The sequence below is a fragment of the Procambarus clarkii genome, chromosome 66, assembly GCF_040958095.1.
Source record: "Procambarus clarkii isolate CNS0578487 chromosome 66, FALCON_Pclarkii_2.0, whole genome shotgun sequence".
In the NCBI taxonomy this organism is placed as follows: domain Eukaryota; kingdom Metazoa; phylum Arthropoda; class Malacostraca; order Decapoda; family Cambaridae; genus Procambarus; species Procambarus clarkii.
The window spans coordinates 24,471,519-24,493,021 of NC_091215.1; the positions used below are offsets into that span (position 1 = coordinate 24,471,519).

At 44.0% G+C, this 21,503-nt stretch overlaps 1 protein-coding gene across 1 annotated transcript in view; it reads right to left on the reverse strand.

Moving 5' to 3' along the window:
* Positions 1-6,330: 6,330 nt before the first annotated feature.
* The window catches only part of LOC123769274 (uncharacterized), a 98,025-nt gene continuing 82,852 nt past the window's right edge, over positions 6,331-21,503 (reverse strand). Inside the window, exons 4-6 of the mRNA XM_069310145.1 lie at positions 16,417-16,552; positions 6,500-6,660; positions 6,331-6,346 (exon numbers count right to left, since the gene is read on the reverse strand). Of these exons, the coding sequence (XP_069166246.1) occupies positions 6,331-6,346; positions 6,500-6,660; positions 16,417-16,552 (313 nt within the window). The remainder of the gene's footprint in view (positions 6,347-6,499; positions 6,661-16,416; positions 16,553-21,503) is intronic.

The following is a 21,503-nucleotide window of genomic DNA, read 5'->3' on the forward strand; positions in this document are numbered from 1 at the left end:
TAATTTCTAAAAACAAACATTTAAGATATTTAAAGGATTGTTTTTTTTTAATTTAATAATTAACACACCATATGGAGCTATGGCCAAATGTTGAATATATTTATCATCTATGTTAATTATATATAACATCTTTGTAATGTCTAGAAATATAACATTTAACATATAATTACTCTTTTGAAAAGATATTAATCATATATTTGAATATATTGAAATATTTGGATCATTTACATTAATTATATAATCAATATAATTTTTTCTCTTAGGCCTATAGTGTTAATTTAACTATTTTAACACTAAATATATACGACTAGACATATAATCACAGGATATAAATTTTAGACGAAATATATATATATATAAATGGATGAAAATACCCTATTTACACCAAAGGGGGGATTAAGTGGAATAATTTGCTTTACCAACTACCAATTTAAAATAGGTAATTGTACTTTACACCTGTACAAGGATCAGAGGGAGACACATGTCAAAATAGGATTACAAACCTATACATATGAAAGTCGTGTTCAAGCATCTGTGCTTGAAGAACAGCACCTGTGCTTGAAGAACAGAGCTAGAACACCAGTCGCAATGGGATGTGGGGACGGGAAGGTCGGGATCCCCAGTCCCCATTGGGATAGATATATTTCACATCCCAGAAGGAGCGATAGATGAACGTCCCAAGACAAGAAGTAGCAACAGATGACAACAATCAAATGAGCACCTGTAGCTGTTGAACACCTGTTCTCTTATGTGTAGCCTTGCTTGCATGACATGTTGCTAATTCCTGCACATACACACACACACACACACACACACACACACACACACACACACACACACACACACACACACACACACACACACATACACATACACACACACACACACACACACACACACACACACACACACACACACACACACACACACACCTGGTTAAGCAATAATCCCAACACTGTAAACAAAACAATCTTGCACACACACCTGACAATACCCTTAAACTCCCTTACCTTACCTTACCTTACCCTCGTCTACCTAAAATAATATATAACCTGGCTTGGGTGGATAAGGGGCTAGAAGTAGCCCCTTATGTACAAAATAGACGTCCCTGGCTAGACCCATCCAGGAATAGACACACCGAGAGGTGTACCTAGCTTCTCGCTTGTGTTTAAACTTGAAGGAGTTTACCTTAGAGGGAATTTACCTTAGTCTTGAACTGTAAGGGAGTTTACCTTAGTCTTGATCTTTGCCCAGCGACTATAGTCTACTTTCTGGTTGATCAGGGAACTCAAAGGTAGATAGGGGACAGGAAGATAGGTTGTAGGGAGGGGGTGTGTGGGTTGTAGAGAGGGGGGTTGTGGGTTGTAGAGAGGGGTGTGTGGGTTGTAGAGGTGTTGTGAACTGGATGTTTGAGTACAAGGACTGTAGGGGTTATGATAGCAATATTGGAGATACGTAGTTAAGAAAGGGTTGTTGAAGAGAGAGATGGGGGAGGGAAGGTGGTTGATGAGTTGTGAAAATGCCTTTTGGGGGATTGTGGAATGGGAAATTGGGTAGGGGGTAGGTGGGTGAGGGGGTGGGGGGGTTGTGATTCTGGCGTGGGTGTTGAGTGGTTGCATCAACGGTTGTTGGGTAGTTTGGTGACCCCTTTGTGCGGTTGTAGGGTTGTTGTTGTTGGATTGTTAAGTATACGGGGTAGTTGTGTAGTGTTTGTTGGGTGATAAATGACTGCTTGTGAACGAGAGAGAGAGAGAGAGAGAGAGAGAGAGAGAGAGAGAGAGAGAGAGAGAGAGAGAGAGAGAGAGAACAAAGTAAAAAAAATATACATACTAATTTGGATAATAATAATTATATATCCCAAGGCTTAAAGCATTAAGAAGGAATTCTTAATTAAACTTACCACTTTGCGAGAACGGAAAGAGAGATGGGGGGGGGGGTCAAAAACCCCCTCTTACCCCCCCCCCTCCCCCGGAAACAATTACAGCGGCTTGGCCTAACCAAAAGCACCAAAAACTAGCCAAACCACCTAAGCCACCGGGACCGATATTTACCAGTCCTAGAAAGCGTCAGTATTGCGGTGTTTTTAATTTCCCTAAACCACCGCATATCTTACGATGGTCACGATTGTGTAAAAATATAGGAACTATTTTACAAATGCCTTTTTTGTCGATTGTTATATCATAGCAATTTGGTTATACCAGTGTTATTGTGTTATAGTTGGTTATATTCCACCTTAAAATGACTATAATTAAGCTTAGGTTATACTCATGTTTTTCTGTTAATGTTTCGAGTAATATATATATATAGTGCCTTTATGTAACTAATTCTGGTTATATATCCCAACTTTGGTTGTGATATATTTGATATATATCCTCCGTATTATGGTGTTAGTGGTTATATATATTGTTTATGGGATGTTGTTCTATAGTACTCACCTGATGGTATAACCTTTGATATAAACGCGAGTCACTGATTCTATATCTCTCCAACAACCAGCCAATCACCTCGTTAACAACCAGCCAATCACCTCGTTAAGAAGCAACCAGCTGCACAATAAACATTCGTTAAGTTAAGAGTAACTAACACGTGAGAATCGTATGAAAAAAGACTGAAAGAGGGATACGAGAACAATGTTAAATGATGATTAATTAAAAATTATTCCCCAAAAGGCACCAAAGGTGCAGAGAGCATAGAAATGAACGCACAATACAGGTCTGGAAGTCAATAGCGATCAATGGAGTTCTCAGCGGGCAGGAATGAAAGTTTATACACATTACAGAACGCAAATGGTTGATGATTATAAACAAAAGTGTTTATAAACACAGTGGATTGTAAACACAATCAATTGTCATGAACTCAAAGCACCGAGTACACTCAACTGTAAATTCAGTTTCCGTTACACACAATGAAAAAAACATTGTAAATTGTAAACACACCGGCTTGCAAGCAGAGTGGTCTTGAAGCATTATGAACTTTAAACACAGTGGCGTGTAAACATCATGGAGTCGACCCTTGATCTCGTTCCACCTCGAAACTAATTTATCCAATGACCTGACAGGGTTGAATTACGAGCCCGTCTCTCTCTCTCTCTCACTAACCGAAACACTTTTCAAAGGATAGGAAAAATGTTTGTGTATGTTATTTCATGGACCAGCAACAGCAGAGTGGATCAGGGAACGCATTTTCAAGGGCCGCGGTGCGCTTATGAAAGAAAACATTGCACCTTTGATGTCAGGAATTGGCATGACATGTCTCTATATATATCAGCTGAAGTATTTATTTGCCCTTTACGTGATGTCTTTTGATTTCAAATATTGACACAATTTTCCTAGTAAAGTGACAGTTGCTATAGACTAGAAAATTAGTTATGGATATCCGTTTTTTTTAAATGGAATTGGAATAGGATACAGACCTATAACAAGAAAAAGTTTTTTCTATCGATTTTGTAATATTCTGAGATACATGAACACGCTGTCTGGCTTCGTATGCAAGCTTTAACTTACGTAGCATTAAGTTGGCGACTTTGTTTTGATTGAAAGCTGTCGGGAAGACTACTGTGGGGGAGCGTGCTGATTGGCTCTGGTCTGTCATGAACCAATATCGTGATTGGCTCTCGTCTATCATGTAGCAGCCTAATGATTGGCCGACGCCTAGCATGAAACGCCCTTCAGTCCATCGCGATAATGAGGAAAATATCAATTACGCTTATCTATATCGAATTTGTTTTGTTTAGGATTAAATATTATAATTGTGACCAGATGAATGTAGTGTTGCGATTCCCTGCAATAATCCTCACGTGGATTTGACCAAATTTTTATCTCTTTCAGGCAATCTTCCAAATGGTAAACTCTCACTGGAAATCTTGGAATACCTAAGAGATTTCTGATTCCTTTTACAGCAAAAGATGATCCCATGTATACCCAAATCCCTTCCATAATACCCTCGTTCCCTAAGCTACCCAGGAAGCAAACTTATGATGCGATAATACGTAATTAACAAGGTCCTTGTTGGAAGAAACTGGACCTAAGTGCTATTTTATGAACCCCCCCCAACCCACCCACCCCCACACACCCACACACACACATACACAACTGCATTTTAGTTTCCATTTCTGAATTTGAACTCTAATTCTGCCTTTCATTCATCCTTTTTTCTTTCTAGTTTGCTTATATATTACTTTTTTTGTGTGTGTTTCTAATATGTTTCAATGTATTTTTTTCACATAATTTTCCTCACCTTAATCCACGTCATTTTTCCTTTATGTTTGTTGTGATATTTCACTAAAATCTTCACATTTTCCTCACACGGTTATTTCTTCCATCACTGTTCTCCACAATTCCTCCACTTCCTTCTTTCTTCCCTTCTTCACCAACTATCATATATATCTCATTTTCCCGTTTTTTATAGTTTTTTTTTTACTTTTCTTAAAGTTTACCCTTCCTCCTCAGTCATACTCGGAGCCTATGGTGATGCTCAGTTCCTGGGAGACTATGAGAGTCTTGTGGTACCAGATGTTTGTGTCCAGGACAACTGTAAATAAAGAGAGAGAGAAAAAAGACTCATTAGTCTCAACAGAAATGTCTTGTCATTTTCAGAAATTTCCAAAAAAATTTGCGGCAATTTTAGAAATCCGCAAAAAGTTGCAACGTAGATGATACACACAAATTAAAAAAGTGATAACATAGGATATTAATTAAGAAAATCGTCACTAACATACCTCATCAGTAATATTAGTTATAAGACAAAATTCTATTAGTATTTTTACCGTTATATATATTTTGCCTGTTAACTAAACAACAAATTCTACAACTATTTCACTACTACAACTATTTCTTCTGCAATAATCACCACCACCATCGTCGTTAATCCTACAATCTATACTAATAAAAATAATAATAACTGAACTTTGATCTAAATATTACGTTATATTTAGAGATGATCCAGCTTTCACAAAGTGATTGTCATCAGCAACACAAACAAAAATCTAAATTCTGAACGCTATATACGAAATTTGAGCGATATGCCGTAGTATTCCCATTTTCCAGTGGCTACATTATTGACATGAGAGGTGGAGGAAGGGAGGGAGGGATGGGGGCTAAGGGGGTGAAAGAAATGATTAGGTTTGACATGACCAGCGAGGAGTGAAATGATTTCTGTGAGGTAACGCGGTAACGAAAGGTAGAGGGGCTTGGCTAGGCTAGCAGTTCACCCGCCTGAACGCGCTTGTGGAGAGCGGACGTCAGACTGGAAAGACCTACACTTTCGAACTAAGTAGTTAATTAAGCTTGTGGGCAGTGTCAGTTCTAAGGGGGGGGGGAGGAGGGGAGGGGGGTAGAAATAGCCTAAGCTACTCCTAACCCTTTGAGATGTATTTCTTTCTTTGAACGCGCTTGTGGAGCGGATGTCAGACTGGAAAAACCTACACTTTAGAACTAAGTAGTTAATTAAGCTCCAACCTCCGGGGTTGGAGGTCCCTGTGCCCTTCTTCACCACCTTCGAGGTCAACCCCGGAAACTCACAGTTCCTGCGACGGCGCTGGAACCAATCGTATTGGCGTGTGCCTTTCATTGGAGACTTTCGGCGCCGTGGAGAGGGGGGACCTGCTGTCTGGGTAACAGCTTCTCCCCCGAATCAACCTACCCTGGCTTTGCGCCCTGGTGAGGCCACTCCAGACCGACAACCAGAGCGCAATTCCATAGTCTCCTGAGACTGATGGATGCCTACTAAGCTTGTGGGCAGTGCCAGATGTGGCAGTGTTAGTTTCTAAGGGGGGGGGGGGGAAGGAGGGTAGAAATAGCCTAAGCTACTCTATCCCTTTGAGATGTATTTCTTTCTTGACTCAATAAACATACTTGTACTTGAAAGAGGGGAAAGCAGAGGATAGGAAAAGAGCCTTCTGCTTTACTATTCTCCTCTCCACAATTTAACAACCACAATCAGATCAAATAAACGTCTGGTAGTCAATGTTTCTTTACCTTATTTTCTAGCAAATAATTAAGCAGTGCCATTTCATTTGATGTCTCATCCTATTTTGATTAGTTTTCATTCAGATATTTTGAACACAAGTATTATTTCATACTATTTTTTCCAAATGTCTTACGTATAAAATTCCTTTAAGATTCAATGAAATTACCAGTGAAGGATTATTGGAATTGAGAGCCTATTTACCCGGAAATATAAATCCCATTTTCTGTTTGGGGAAAATGATTCAGAGTTATTTATATTGTCGACTAGAGAAAAATGTAAATATTTTATGTGAGACACTCAAAAAAGATGAGACTCAAATTTTGTATTGTTGTGCACGACAATACACTTGCCTGGAAGTGCATGTCAATACTCGTGAGAACTGTATAAAATCATATACACTCAATATTAACATGTTTGCAAATACGTGACACACACACACACACACACACACACACACACCACACACCACACACACACACACACACACACACACACACACACACACACACACACACACACACCACACACACACGTCCCATAAAGCCTCGCCTCTCCTGAACTCACTGATTCGCCCGGTTCCACCACCACCTCCATCGGCACACACTCGAAGTAGCATTCCGGAGGCGGCTCCAGCGTCCACAGCTTCCTGCCTCTGATCTGCGCCTGCCAGGATGGGTTCCCTACGTGGTCGATCTGCAGAAGAGGTCAGTGAGTTAGTAAATAATTCTCCGTGGCATTTGATGTCCGTCCTGCTGAAAGGTTGGGAAAGGAGGCCAGTTGTTAGCGATCATTATAGATGATTGTATACATCAACAACGCTAAACAGCATTTCAGTTTGCACAAGACTATCCTTGCCCTGCAGCGTATGACCCTTACTGTGTAAGACAAGCCCGAGACGCTGTATATGAGAAATATATTTACTAGAATGCAACTTGGAAACCATTATTGGTTTCCAGGATTATCATTGTCGATGGCAGGAGGCTTCTTATGGCAATCGAGGTCCCGCTAGGCTAGTTCTTCATGACAATTTTATGTCTCATCGCTCCAACCACGTTCTCACCTGTGGACTCCTACAACCACGTTCTCACCTGTGGACCCCTACAACCACGTTCTCACCTGTGGACCCCTACACCCACGTTCTCACCTGTGGACCCCTACAACCACGTTCTCACCTGTGGACCCCTACACCCACGTTCTCACCTGTGGACCCCTACAACCACGTTCTCACCTGTGGACCCCTACACCCACGTTCTCACCTGTGGACCCCTACAACCACGTTCTCACCTGTGGACCCCTACAACCACGTTCTCACCTGTGGACCCCTACAACCACGTTCTCACCTGTGGACCCCTACACCCACGTTCTCACCTGTTGACCCCTCTACAACATACTAGATCAAACTAGCAACATTGACTGTAGCTGTTTCTGCAAAACATACATACAAACACGTATGACAATTCCTTCAATGTTTTCCTTAGATGAAACAGCATGAATATAAAGAACAAGAGCCAGTTCAACACACTCGTAAGTGGTTCTACAGCCTACTCGCTCAATGAGGAAATGTATATGTTTATCTCTCAGAACGTTTGGTAATATGTTTATTGTTTGTGATGTGTGTCTATGTATGTATTAACACGATGTACTGAACGGGGTGAGAATAGCTTGAGCTACCTCATCCCTTTGTGTGTATTTTACCTCAATAAACTTATTTCAATTTCAATTTACTCGCTCAAAGTAACTTCATTGAATATATGACTTTTCCAAAATTCTGAAATCAGGCTTTTTTTTACACTCTTGCCAATATATTTAATTAATCAACACTGAAGTATTTTACCAAATGGAAGGATTTTATTTTAATTTTAAAGGAGACTTACGTGTCTTTTCTATATTTAACATATACCAGATTTCATCAATTTTTTTACTGGCAGGCAAGTTGTTGTTGTTTAAGATTCGCTACCTGGAACAAAAAGTTCCAGGTAGCACGGGCTATGGTGAGCCCGAATAATGGCAGATTGTTCTTAAACGAATTTCACAGCTGACTACATTGGAAGCAGACTGAAGGTCAACAGGTTACTCGCACCTACGGCTGTATTCTCTCATTTAATTAAGTGCAAGAGTGGACTGAGCACAATCTATTGAGCAATACAGCAGGCTTCATGGAGGTGTCACCTAACCAAACCAACCTAATTGTATAATGTATAGTCGGAAAAATGTATAAATAATTTATAATAATTTATTCACAATACACGATAATTACGAGGAAGTCTATCTGTATTTACATTTGATAACGTGATTCAAATACTTCACAGAAAATGGAGAGTGGGCGAGGATTCAGAGAAGGAAAAACTGAATGGATTCATCTCACAGGAAATGACAGAAAAAAAAATATATGTCGGGGTAACTGCAGCAAATTGAAAAGGCCCACTACATATGACGTTATCAAAACTAGGTGAGAGCACACATACACACACACACATAACACGCTGCTCTAAGTAAGCCTGTTGTTGTTGTTTAAGGCAGGCGTCTGGGATACTCTCGGACGCAGGTTCGAATCCTCGTCACGGCCCTTGTGGACTTGTTCACGAGGGTTTAAGGTTTCCATAGGACACAAGGTCTCATCTAGGATCTCAAATGACTCAAAAGGACATTAGGAAAGGAAGACTTACGATTATTTACAAAATCTTAACCTGAGATGGAAGATAATGATAAGCCCCGCCCTAAAAATTGTTTTTCTTTTTCTAACTTTAAAAAAAGTTGTAACATTAAAAAAAAAGTTGATACGTATTAAAAAATTAAATATTTTAACTAAAACGGGTACTTGCAAATTATTGATCTAGCTGTTTCTGTAAGGTTGATATTGCATTACTGTTGTATATTGTATTCTTCGGCACCAGGAAGTTTGGCTTCAATATTTTATAACCCCGGAAGGGAACTACCACCTTTCATAATGTTTGTATTCCATTTATTTCACATAAATATCGTCCCGTTATTTCTCGCTGACGAATCACCTTCCCCCTCACATTCCCCACGTGGCTGAGGTCATACAGGTTCTGAAGAACTTATTAAAAGAAGGAAGCAGCAAGCCGGGAAGACTCCTGCTTGATGGAGTTCAGGTTTTTTTATATCTGCTTGATGGGGTTCTGGGAGTTATTCTCCTCCCCAAGCCCGGCCCGAGGCCAGGCTTGACTTGTGAGAGCTTGGTCCACCAGGCTGTTGCTTGGAGCGGCCCGCAGGCCCACACGCTACACCGTATGTCGCTGGATATTCAAGATGGCGTTACGACAACAGGAGAACGTAAGACGACCGATATATGAAGTAATTGAGTTCATTAAAAGATTCGATCGAGGGACAGATCTTAGAGGCTACTCAAACTCGTGCCACCTCTTGGCTGGCTTCAGGTTCATCAGTCACCCGAAGGGACATATGGAAAGCAAAAAAAAAAAGACTTCATTATCTCGGTCGATACAGCTTCGGCCACACACGCCTGGGGCTCGAGGTTCGAGTCTCCCAGGACCCAAGTACGGGAAGCAAGATATGTGGGGGACACCCCACATATCTTGCACTCTGAAGTATCACACTTACACACTTACACTCTGAAGTATCTTGAAGAATATAAATAAGTGTCCTCTTGCACTCTTTGGCGTCTAGAGCTCACGCTGCAGCAGTTCTGGTAGTGAAACTACCACCTCCCCCTCGTCCTGTCAACCACTAGGTCGTTATGGCGTCATTACGGTAACCAACGTACCAAATGCAGCGTTCTGCGTTTCTGGTTAGGACGTCGGTTTCTGTACGATGGGACAATTCGAGAGAACGGGCTGTTTTAACGCAGGTAATAGTTAAGGCGATGTTCTCCACTATAACTCTCCAATGTTCTCCACTATAACTCTCCAATGTTCTCCACTATAACTCTCCAATGTTCTCCACTATAACTCTCCAATGTTCTCCACTATAACTCTCCAATGTTCTCCACAATAACTCTCCAATGTTCTCTACAATAACTCTCCAATGTTCTCCACAATAACTCTCCAATGTTCTCTACAATAACTCTCCAATGTTCTCCACTATAACTCTCCAATGTTCTCTACAATAACTCTCCAATGTTCTCTACAATAACTCTCCAATGTTCTCCACTATAACTCTCCAATGTTCTCCACTATAACTCTCCAATGTTCTCCACTATAACTCTCCAATGTTCTCCACTATAACTCTCCAATGTTCTCCACAATAACTCTCCAATGTTCTCCACAATAACTCTCCAATGTTCTCTACAATAACTCTCCAATGTTCTCTACAATAACTCTCCAATGTTCTCCACTATAACTCTCCAATGTTCTCCACTATAACTCTCCAATGTTCTCCACTATAACTCTCCAATGTTCTCCACTATAACTCTCCAATGTTCTCCACTATAACTCTCCAATGTTCTCCACTATAACTCTCCAATGTTCTCCACAATAACTCTCCAATGTTCTCTACAATAACTCTCCAATGTTCTCCACAATAACTCCCCAATGTTCTCTACAATAACTCCCCAATGTTCTCCACTATAACTCTCCAATGTTCTCCACAATAACTCTCCAATGTTCTCTACAATAACTCTCCAATGTTCTCTACACATGACTTCTCCAATTCCTCTTCGTCCAATAGGGCTTTCCTTTGTGGCCCTCTGCTCTCACCTCTCACCCTCTGTTTCCTTCCAGAGAGGTACTCCCTCGTCCACTCTAGTACTAGTCTTAAGACACACCAACCTACGTCTCTAGCATGATAAATTGTCACTTACGTGCGACAGTATCGAAGGCTTCCTGCCAGTCAAAGAATAAACTGCCTGTCTATTCATCTCGTCTGCTTCAGTTCTGTCAACTTGTTATCAACTTTCCTTAGTGATGTGTTGCTTCAGAGATCAAATTTGTTGTTCTAGATTGCTTAACTTATTAGCTTGTAGCCAGCGAGGCTCATTAGCCCGTGACATTCATGTCTCGTGGACTTTCTCTTCCACCTCCTTCAACCTGTGACCTTAATGACCTCTCCCCTGACCTTCAGGTAACTTTCCCTCTCAGTTTCCTAAGATGCGGGACAGTCTAATCCTAATTTAGCGGGTCAAAGGGAGTGTGGGACGAATTATTCCTTCTGTCCTGCTTCAGGAATTCCAATCTGCTTTGAGAATTATGTATTAGAGGAGTGTGTGTGTGTGTTAAGAACACCAGGGAGGCAATTGTGCTTGTTCTTCACGGCCCTTGTGTTCTTTACGAGCCTTGTGTTCTTCACGGCCCTTGTGTTCTTTACGAGCCTTGTGTTCTTCACGGCCCTTGTGTTCTTTACGAGCCTTGTGTTCTTCACGGCCCTTGTGTTCTTTACGAGCCTTGTGTTCTTCACGGCCCTTGTGTTCTTTACGAGCCTTGTGTTCTTCACGGCCCTTGTGTTCTTTACGAGCCTTGTGTTCTTCACGGCCCTTGTGTTCTTTACGAGCCTTGTGTTCTTCACGGCCCTTGTGTTCTTTACGAGCCTTGTGTTCTTCACGGCCCTTGTGTTCTTTACGAGCCTTGTGTTCTTCACGGCCCTTGTGTTCTTTACGAGCCTTGTGTTCTTCACGGCCCTTGTGTTCTTTACGAGCCTTGTGTTCTTCACGGCCCTTGTGTTCTTCAAAACCCTCGTGTTCTTCACGGTCTACTTTAATATCGTTTTTAACGTGCTTGTTTTAACTCCTGTTCTTCTTCTCTGGTCATTTATCTCTTCTCTTGTTCTAGTTCTTCCTCATTTTTATCCTGTTTCCTGTTTTTTTCATTTTCATCTGTATTTGTTCCCATTTATTTCCATCTCCTCCTCTCTACCTCTCTTTCTTTCCTCTCTCTCTCCTGTTCCATCTTTCCTACTCTCTTCCCTTCTCTCTCTCTCTCTCTCTCTCTCTCTCTCTCTCTCTCTCTCTCTCTCTCTCTCTCTCTCTCTCTCTCTCTCTCTCTCTCTCTCCCTCGTTCCTTCTCCCTCTCTCCCTTTCCAACGCTTCTTCTATTTCCTTATTGTTACGTCCATTCTTAAACCCTCATTATCACCATCTTGTTAATTCCTTCCGGATTGATTACACTGTCTCTTGTTTCATCGTTAACTGAGAGAGTATATTCTGAGCTCCGGGACAGGAAGCCCCCAGTGACACCCAAAGCACCCAGTGACACCCAAAGCACCCAGTGACACCCAAAGCACCCAGTGACACCCAAAGCACCCAGTGACACCCAAAGGACCCAAAGACACCCAAAGGACCCAAAGACACCCAAAGACACCCAAAGGACCCAAAGACACCCAAAGGACCCAAAGACACCCAAAGGACCCAAAGACACCCCAAAGACACCCCAAAGACACCCAAAGACACCCAAAGGACCCAAAGACACCCAAAGACACCCAAAGGACCCAAAGACACCCAAAGGACCCAAAGACACCCAAAGGACCCAAAGACACCCCAAAGACACCCCAAAGACACCCAAAGACACCCCAAAGACACCCAAAGACACCCAAAGACACCCCAAAGACACCCAAAGACACCCAAAGACACCCCAAAGACACCCAAAGACACCCAAAGACACCCAAAGACACCCAAAGACACCCCAAAGACACCCCAAAGACACCCAAAGACACCCAAAGACACCCAAAGACACGCAGAAACACTTGAAGATGTTACACGACCCAAGAGCACATTCACTCAAAACATATTTACCACCACCTGGGGGCTACTCATGCCTGTGCATGAGTGCGTGAATCATCAATTAATCAAAAAACAATTAATGAATCATTAATTAATCAACAAAAACGTAAATTGAGTTTCTTTCACCCTGGTGTCTCTGTTCACCTTGCAGTAAATTGGTACTTGGGAGTTAGACAGCTGCTACTGGCTGCTTCCTGGGGATGTGTGTGTGTGTTAGAGAGAAATATAATAGAGGAAAAATTGATTGGTTAGAATGGCGGGGTCCAAGAGCTAATAACTCGATTCTGCAGACACAAATAGTCTATACACACACACACATACACACACACACACACACACACACACACACACACACACACACACACACACACACACACACAGAAATCCCAGAGATAAGAGAGGGAATAGCTAACCAGGAACCACTGGAAGAGTTTGAGATTACCAGCGGGGAAGTAAGGAAGTGTTTACTAGAATTGGATGTGACAAAGGCTATAGGTCCAGATGGAATCTCCCCTTGGATACTAAAGGAAGGAGCAGAAGAACTGTGCCTCAGCTCTCCATGGTGTATAACAAATCACTGGCAACAGGGGAACTGCCAGAAATTTGGAAAGCAGCTAACGTAGTCCCGATATACAAGAAAGGGGATAGACAGGAGGCACTGAATTACAGACCAGTGTCCCTAACCTGCATACCATGCAAGTTGATGGAGAAGATTGTGCGAAGAAAGCTAGTGGAACATCTGGAGCGAAAGAACTTTGTAACACAGCATCAACATGGATTCAGGGATGGCAGGTCCTGCCTCACAGGGTTACTTGAATTCTACGACCAGGCAACAAAAATAAGGCAAGAAAGAGAAGGGTGGGCAGACTGCATATTTTTGGATTGTCAGAAAGCCTTTGACACAGTGCCACACAAGAGGCTAGTGAAAAAACTGGAGATGCAGGCTGGAGTGAAAGGGAAGGTACTCCGTTGGATACAGGAGTACCTAAGTAACAGGAGACAACGAGTCAGTGTGAGGGGTGAGGTCTCAGATTGGCGAGACGTTACGAGTGGAGTACCGCATGGGTCAGTCCTTGGACCTATACTGTTTCTGATATATGTAAATGATCTTCCAGAGGGTATAGAATCGTTTCTCTCAATGTTTGCCGATGATGCAAAAATTATGAGGAGGATTGAAACTGAGGACGATAGTAGGAGGCTACAAGATGACCTAGACAGACTGAGTGAATGGTCCAACAAATGGCTGTTGAAGTTCAACCCGAGTAAATGCAAAGTAATGAAACTAGGTAGTGGAAATAGGAGGCCAAACACAGGATACAGAATAGGAGATGAAGTACTTAATGAAACGAACAGAGAGAAAGATCTAGGAGTTGATATCACACCAAACCTGTCTCCTGAAGCCCACATAAAAAGAATAACGTCTGCGGCATATGCGAGGCTGGCTAACATCAGAACAGCGTTCAGGAACCTGTGTAAGGAATCATTCAGAATCTTGTACACCACATATGTAAGACCAATCCTGGAGTATGCGGCCCCAGCATGGAGCCCGTACCTTGTCAAGCACAAGACGAAGCTGGAAAAAGTCCAAAGGTATGCCACTAGACTAGTCCCAGAATTAAGAGGCATGAGTTACGAGGAAAGGCTGCGGGAAATGCACCTTACGACACTGGAAGACAGAAGAGTAAGGGGAGACATGATCACAACCTACAAAATCCTCAGAGGAATCGACCGGGTAAACAAGGATAAACTTTTCAACACTGGTGGGACGCGAACAAGGGGACACAGGTGGAAACTGAGTACTCACATGAGCCACAGAGACATTAGAAGGAACTTTTTTAGTGTCAGAGTAGTTAACGGATGGAATGCATTAGGCAGTGATGTGGTGGAGGCTGACTCCATACACAGTTTTAAATGTAGATATGATAGAGCCCAGTAGGCTCAGGAATCTGTACACCAGTTGATTGACAGTTGAGAGGCGGGACCAAAGAGCCAAAACTCAACCCCCGCAAGCACAAATAGGTGAGTACAAATAGGTGAGTACACACACACACACACGTAATTCCGTGGCGCGGGTTCGATTCCCACACCAGGCAGAAACAAATGGGCAAAGTTTCTTTCACCCTGAATGCACCTGTTACCTAGCAGTAAATAAGTACCTGGGAGTTAGTCAGCTGTCACGGGCTGCTTCCTGGGTGTGTGAGTGTGTGTGTGGTCTGGATAAAAATAAATAGTAGTAGGTAAACAGTTGAGAGGCAGTTGAGAGGCGGGCCGAAAGAGCAAAGCTCAACCCCCTCAAACACAACTAGGTGAACACATACACACACACACACACACACACACACACACACACACACACACACACACACACACACACACTCACACTCACACACACACACGCGAACTTTCACAACCAGCTCCCGGGTCACGGGGCAATAAGCAATATTCATTTGTTTCCTGGCCAGAACTGAAGAAAGAAAAAAACCGTTCTCTTATTGCCTGGGGCTCTTCTTACACACGATAACCCTTCTCCTCTTTCTGTAAACAAAGAATGAAGCTTTGTTCTTTTGTTCAACAGCTAACAAACGCACCGCGCAAACAAAAAAACTAAGAATTATTTAAGAATTAGTTTCGCAGCAAAACATACCGTACGAACTGACCAAATTGCACGTTGTTTTATTCGTTCATTTAGCAAAATACGTACACTAAATTAATTGGGAGGATTGTAAGATCACCAGTTGTAAGAACATTTGAAATAAAAAATGTTCTATTGAACATTAACCTCATTCAAGATAATCTCCAAGAAGTCACTGTTTCGTTCCTCTGTAAATATGTATCACCACTGTATCTATCTCTCAGTTCATATTCGCAAACTGTATCTATGGTCCTAAACTACTTTCAGGCTTAAAGGTGATTGGCAAGTAGGCCAGAAAGCTGTTGTTGTGGGCCGCAGTGACCCTCCAGTGGTTAATGTACCATAAGCCCGACACTGAACCAAATCCCCCGTTGAACAAATCCACAAGGGCCGTGACGAGGATTCGAACCTGCGTCCGAGAGCATCCCAGACGCTGCCTTAATCTGCTCCCGTTGAAGTTCATAGCAATTTTCATCGAAGTCCTCCTTGAGAAAGCATACAAGTTAATCACAGATATATGCTTTTCCACGTTAATTTTGCTACGGAATCCTGTCAGTTTCTTGCAAACTGAACACCTAACAGTTTCGTATTACAATAGGGACAGGAAGCCGGCGGCGGGAGGACTCACATGAGCCCCCTGGCGGCGGGAGGAGGACTCAGTGAGCCCCCTGGCGGCGGGAGGAGGACTCAGTGAGCCCCCTGGCGGCGGGAGGAGGACTCAATGAGCCCCCTGGCGGCGGGAGGAGGACTCATTGAGCCTCCTGGCGGCGGGAGGACTCAGTGAGCCCCCTGGCGGCGGGAGGAGGACTCACATGAGCCCCCTGGCGGCGGGAGGAGGACTCAGTGAGCCCCCTGGCGGCGGGAGGAGGACTCACATGAGCCCCCTGGCGGCGGGAGGAGGACTCAGTGAGCCCCCTGGCGGCGGGAGGAGGACTCACATGAGCCCCCTGGCGGCGGGAGGAGGACTCACATGAGCCCCTGGCGGCGGGAGGAGGACTCACATGAGCCCCCTGGCGGCGGGAGGAGGACTCAGTGAGCCCCCTGGCGGCGGGAGGAGGACTCAGTGAGCCCCCTGGCGGCGGGAGGAGGACTCAGTGAGCCCCCTGGCGGCGGGAGGAGGACTTACATGCATATGGGCGCCGTAACCAGGGGTCCCCATGAAGATCCAGTCAGTCTTCGAGGACTCGGCCGCTTGCGGCAGGAAATACGGTCGCTGGTAGTGCACCCGCAGGATGTTGGCCGCAGATGAGTCGCAATTGCTCCTGAGGAGAAAGGGTATATATATATATTAGCACATAAATCGCCTACATAGCAGTGGAACTGCCTCTTCCACTCACCTTCCATGTCCACAAACTAGCAGTTAGCCACTTCTACGAAGCAGTTTGTCGCCTCTAACTAGCAGTTATGCAACTTCTACCTAACTGTGGTGTAGACGCTAACTAGCAGCAGTTACTGTCAGTCGCTTGTTACTGCTCATGTTGACACCAGACGTGACGTCATCACCAGTAGGGGTTATAAATAGAGCCCTGCAACCCATAGAAGCCATGCACCGCTCCTGTGCCAGGTAAGTCCACTACGGGCTCACCATAGACCGTGCTACATGCACCGCTCCTGTGGCAGGTAAGTCCACTACGGGCTCACCATAGACCGTGCTACATGCACCGCTCCTGTGGCAGGTAAGTCCACTACGGGCTCACCATAGCCCGTGCTACTTGCCCCGCTCATGTGCCAGGTAAGTTACGGACTCACCATAGCCCGTGCTACTTGCCCCGCTCCTGTGCCAGGTAAGCTACGGGCTCACCATAGCCCGTGCTACTTGCCCCGCTCATGTGCCAGGTAAGCTACGGACTCACCATAGCCCGTGCTACTTGCCCCGCTCATGTGCCAGGTAAGCTACGGGCTCACCATAGCCCGTGCTACTTGGAACGTGTTCCGAGTAGCTGAATCTATAAGAACAACAACCATGGAAGCCAGTCACTCTCTGGTGTTCTTTGGGGGTCCTCACTGTTTCTTCCACCCGTCGTCTGCTACCAGCCTACGTCGTGTGACGGATGCTGTGGTGGCAGCTCACCAGTGTAATATTGTATTGTATTCATAATAGTGATTTACGAAGGTATCTAGAGAGAGAGAGAGAGAGAGAGGGACAGAGACAGAGACAGAGATAGAGAGAGAGACAGAGAGAGAGAGAGAACTAAGACGCCCCTCCCTCGTGTTTTGTTGAGTTTCCCTTCACCTGAGAAATTTAAAAGCTCGATGAAACGCAAAGAAAATGGAATATATATTGCCACTGATATCAGTGTTTCCTTTCCTGAATCATAATTCTTTTAACGATTTCAATTCCTGGGTAGTCAAAATTTAAATAACAAGTCAATCAATAAACCAGTAAACCAATATACATATATATTTACTCTCTCTTTCTCTCTTATATATTTTATATAATTTTTGCAAATATTTTTAGAGAAAACGAGAGTGCAATTCAAGCTCCTCAAAGGGGTGACTAAAATCATTGTTTTCTAGACACTTTCATCCCTCTGAATGTAGAGCACTGTCTTCTCCCCTCTGTACCCTCTGTCTATCCTTGTCCCCTTTCTGCCTATTTTTTCCCCTCTTAAGAGAGAGGGGAAAGGGTGCGTTAATTCTGAGATGCCGCAGAGGTGGAGAAATTAATATAGCGATCCCTTTGATTTAGGATCAAACCCCCTGTTCTAGTGTCCTGTGTAGTGGGGGAGACTGGGAGAGCGTGGGTGAGTCTGAAAGAGCGTGGGTGAGCCTAGGAGAGCGTGGGTGAGACTGGAAGAGCGTGGGTGAGCCTAGGAGAGCGTGGGTGAGTCTGAAAGAGCGTGGGTGAGCCTAGGAGAGCGTGGGTGAGTCTGAAAGAGCGTGGGTGAGCCTAGGAGAGCGTGGGTGAGTCTGAAAGAGCGTGGGTGAGCCTAGGAGAGCGTGGGTGAGTCTGAAAGAGCGTGGGTGAGACTGGAAGAGCGTGTGAAAGGGGGGAAAAAGCTCTTGATGAGAGCTAAAGCGGTGTACCGAGGGTGGTTCAAACAGCCTTGGCGGCCATTAGGTCGCTTCCCCCAGCATGGGAGGGCGGAGAAGCAATCTCACGGGAGTGGATGTTAACTATCGTCCCAACATGTGGTGTCCCGAGTGCCAGGGGAGAGGCGAGAAGTGAGAGGGAGAGGGCGAGAGGTTGAAGAGACGAGAGGGGCGAGGTGATTGGCGGTGGCGAGATGGGTCAGAGGAAGGGAGAGAGAGAGAGAGAGAGAGAGAGAGAGAGAGAGAGAGAGAGAGAGAGAGAGAGAGAGAGAGAGAGAGAGAGAGAGAGAGAGAGAGAGAGAGAGAGAGAGAGAGAGAAGTTACACACACATTAAACTCAAGAAAAACATGGTGGGTAATTAAGGACAAACTCAGGAAGCATTATTTGCGTAAGACATTTAACTACTACTTTAAAAAGGAAGATCCACACACAAGAGATTATAAGGACATGAAGAATGGGAAGAATAAACGTAAGACATATACAGAAATAAATACACATTGAAGAGGTAAAATCCTCTAAGCCATCCTCTTAAGCTGTTCCCTTCTAAGCTGTCCTTCTAAGGGGGCCTCGCGGCTGAGTGGAGAGTGCTCTGGGTTCGTAGTCTTAGGGGCCCGAGTTCGATCCCTGCCAGAGGTAGAAACAAATGGGCAGAGTTTCTTTCACCCTGGTGCTCCAGTTTACCTAGCAGTAAATTGGTAACTGGGTGTTAAACAGTAGATAATGAATGCTTCCTGGAGATGTGTGTGTTAGTGTGTGTGTGTGTGTGTGTGTGTGTGTGTGTGTGTGTGTGTGTGTGTGTGTGTGTGTGTGTGTGTGTGTGTGTGTGTGTGTGTGTGTATAGTAGAAATAATGAGGACAAATAAATTGGTTAGAAATCCGGGGTCCAAGAGCTAATAGCTCGAATCCGCAGATACAAAAGATAAACCACACACACACACACACACACACACACACACACACACACACACACACACACACACACACACACACACACACACACACACACACACACACACACACACACACACACACACACACACACACACACACACACACACACACACACACCAATTGCTGCACTAACGAAACACTTTGATTACCTATAAGTTTTACATGAAAATCCCCACACCACCTCGAACGCTCTCAAGTACCTACGGGCTCACCATAGCCCGTGCTACTTGGAACTTTTTGTTCCAAGTAGCGAATCTTGTAACAACAACAACAACATCCAACGCTCAAGAACGCTAAAGTTCGCTAATGAACCAGTTCAACGCGATTAAACGCAAACGCGAACAGTAACTCGACAAATTGTCTATTTAAATGTTTACATCTAAGCCTAATTTTTTTTAATTGGGAACGAGAATTTGCAACGCGGAGAGAATAGTTTGGGAAAGAATATTTGCGTTAGTTTGTTCCGTGGACGCTATTAATGAATGACGTCATTACTACATAACGAAATTAAACGTTACCTGAATAAAGGGTTAATTGGATCGTTATTACGCGATCGTTAATGGCTATTTGGCGCATATTCATTAATGAAGTGACAACATTGTTTCATACAGTGTGATAGTCGTTCCATAAGGCGTTATAACTGATCTATAAGCCGTATATAATTGATCTATAAGCCGTATATAATTGATCTATAAGTCGTATATAACTTTTCTATACGGCATGATAATCGTTCAATATATCATGGTATACTCGGATATGCTGTTATCTTAGCCAGCAAGGGAGGTGCAACTCATAAAATAAAAAGATATCTAAATATTACATTAGTTGAACATCCGTTAAAGTCTACGGACTCTGGGCAGAACATTTGATTTCCTCTGACTCCACACAGGGAAGCATAAGAGCTTGTCCTTCCTACAGAGAGGGGCATAGAGGCCGACCCCGACCCCCACTATGCTACACCACTATGCCTGGTGACCCCAGTCACCAGGCATAGTTGTGTGAGGTAATTAGAGGGAGAAACTGCTAATTAAGTCATTAGGACTACGTATAGCACTTGGAAAGCAAGAGGATATGGGAGAGGAAAAGGATATAAGGACTTGGAAGAGGCATGGAGGAAGGGAATAGTGTACATGACGGTATCCAGGTCTCTTCCATCCTCCTCTATCCCTCAATTCCTCTTCCCCCTTCCCTCTCACTCCCCCCCCCCTCCCTTTTCTACTAACAAATCGTTAGGAGACCACTTTGTAACACAACGTTGAACTGACGTTGTGTTTGCGACGAACAGCTGTTAAAAACTGTCTGGGAAAACAAAACCCCATTTCAGATTTCTTAGGATTCACTGGGAGTCGCAATTGGACCTGATCCTAATTCAAGGGGGGCAAGGGGGCCGACCCCGACTTGCCTATGACTGTCCCATACCACCAATGTGTCATCCAGAAGAGTTGGAGGTACCATGCCTCTACAAACCGCTACCCTCCTGCAAGATACCAAGCAGGACTGACCTGAAATGTGAAAGAGGCCTACACTGAGGTGATTCCGAGAATCAATGTTCCCTACGGCCCAGTTTGTGACCAAATTATAGACCTTTGTTTTGCAAAAAAAAAAAATCTTTTCCTCTTCAGGTATTCAAAACTGAAGTTTATTATTCAACGTTTTGCTGTTCAATTTTTATCAGTCAAACTAGTGTATCAGTCAAAGCGCTTTGGCACCGGATAATATACCAGCATTCTTGGTATTATTGATTGCCTCTAGTCGATGTGAACGACAGGATAATCCTGATGTGAGTGTGTGTGTGTGTGTGTGTGTGTGTGTGTGTGTGTGTGTGTGTGTGTGTGTGTGTGTGTGTGTGTGTGTGTGTGTGTGTGTGTGTGTGTGGCTGCCTCCCTTGTATGTGAACAACCGTATGATCCTGGCTCAGGTGACTGCCTCTGGCGGATGTTAATCAACAACTGGCGCGAGATTTAAAAATTGGCTCTGGCGGAGAGACGTAAATAATCCCAGGGTTTCTGACCGCCAGTCCCGTTTTCTTTCAGAGAATCCATGGGATGGTAGAAAGAGAGAGAGAGAGAGAGAGAGAGAGAGAGAGAGAGAGAGAGAGAGAGAGAGAGAGAGAGAGAGAGAGAGAGAGAGAGAGAGAAAGAGAAAGAGAGAGAAAGAGGGAGAGAGAGAGAGAGAGAGAGAGAGAGAGAGAGAGAGAGAGAGAGAGAGAGAGAGAGAGAGAGAGAGAG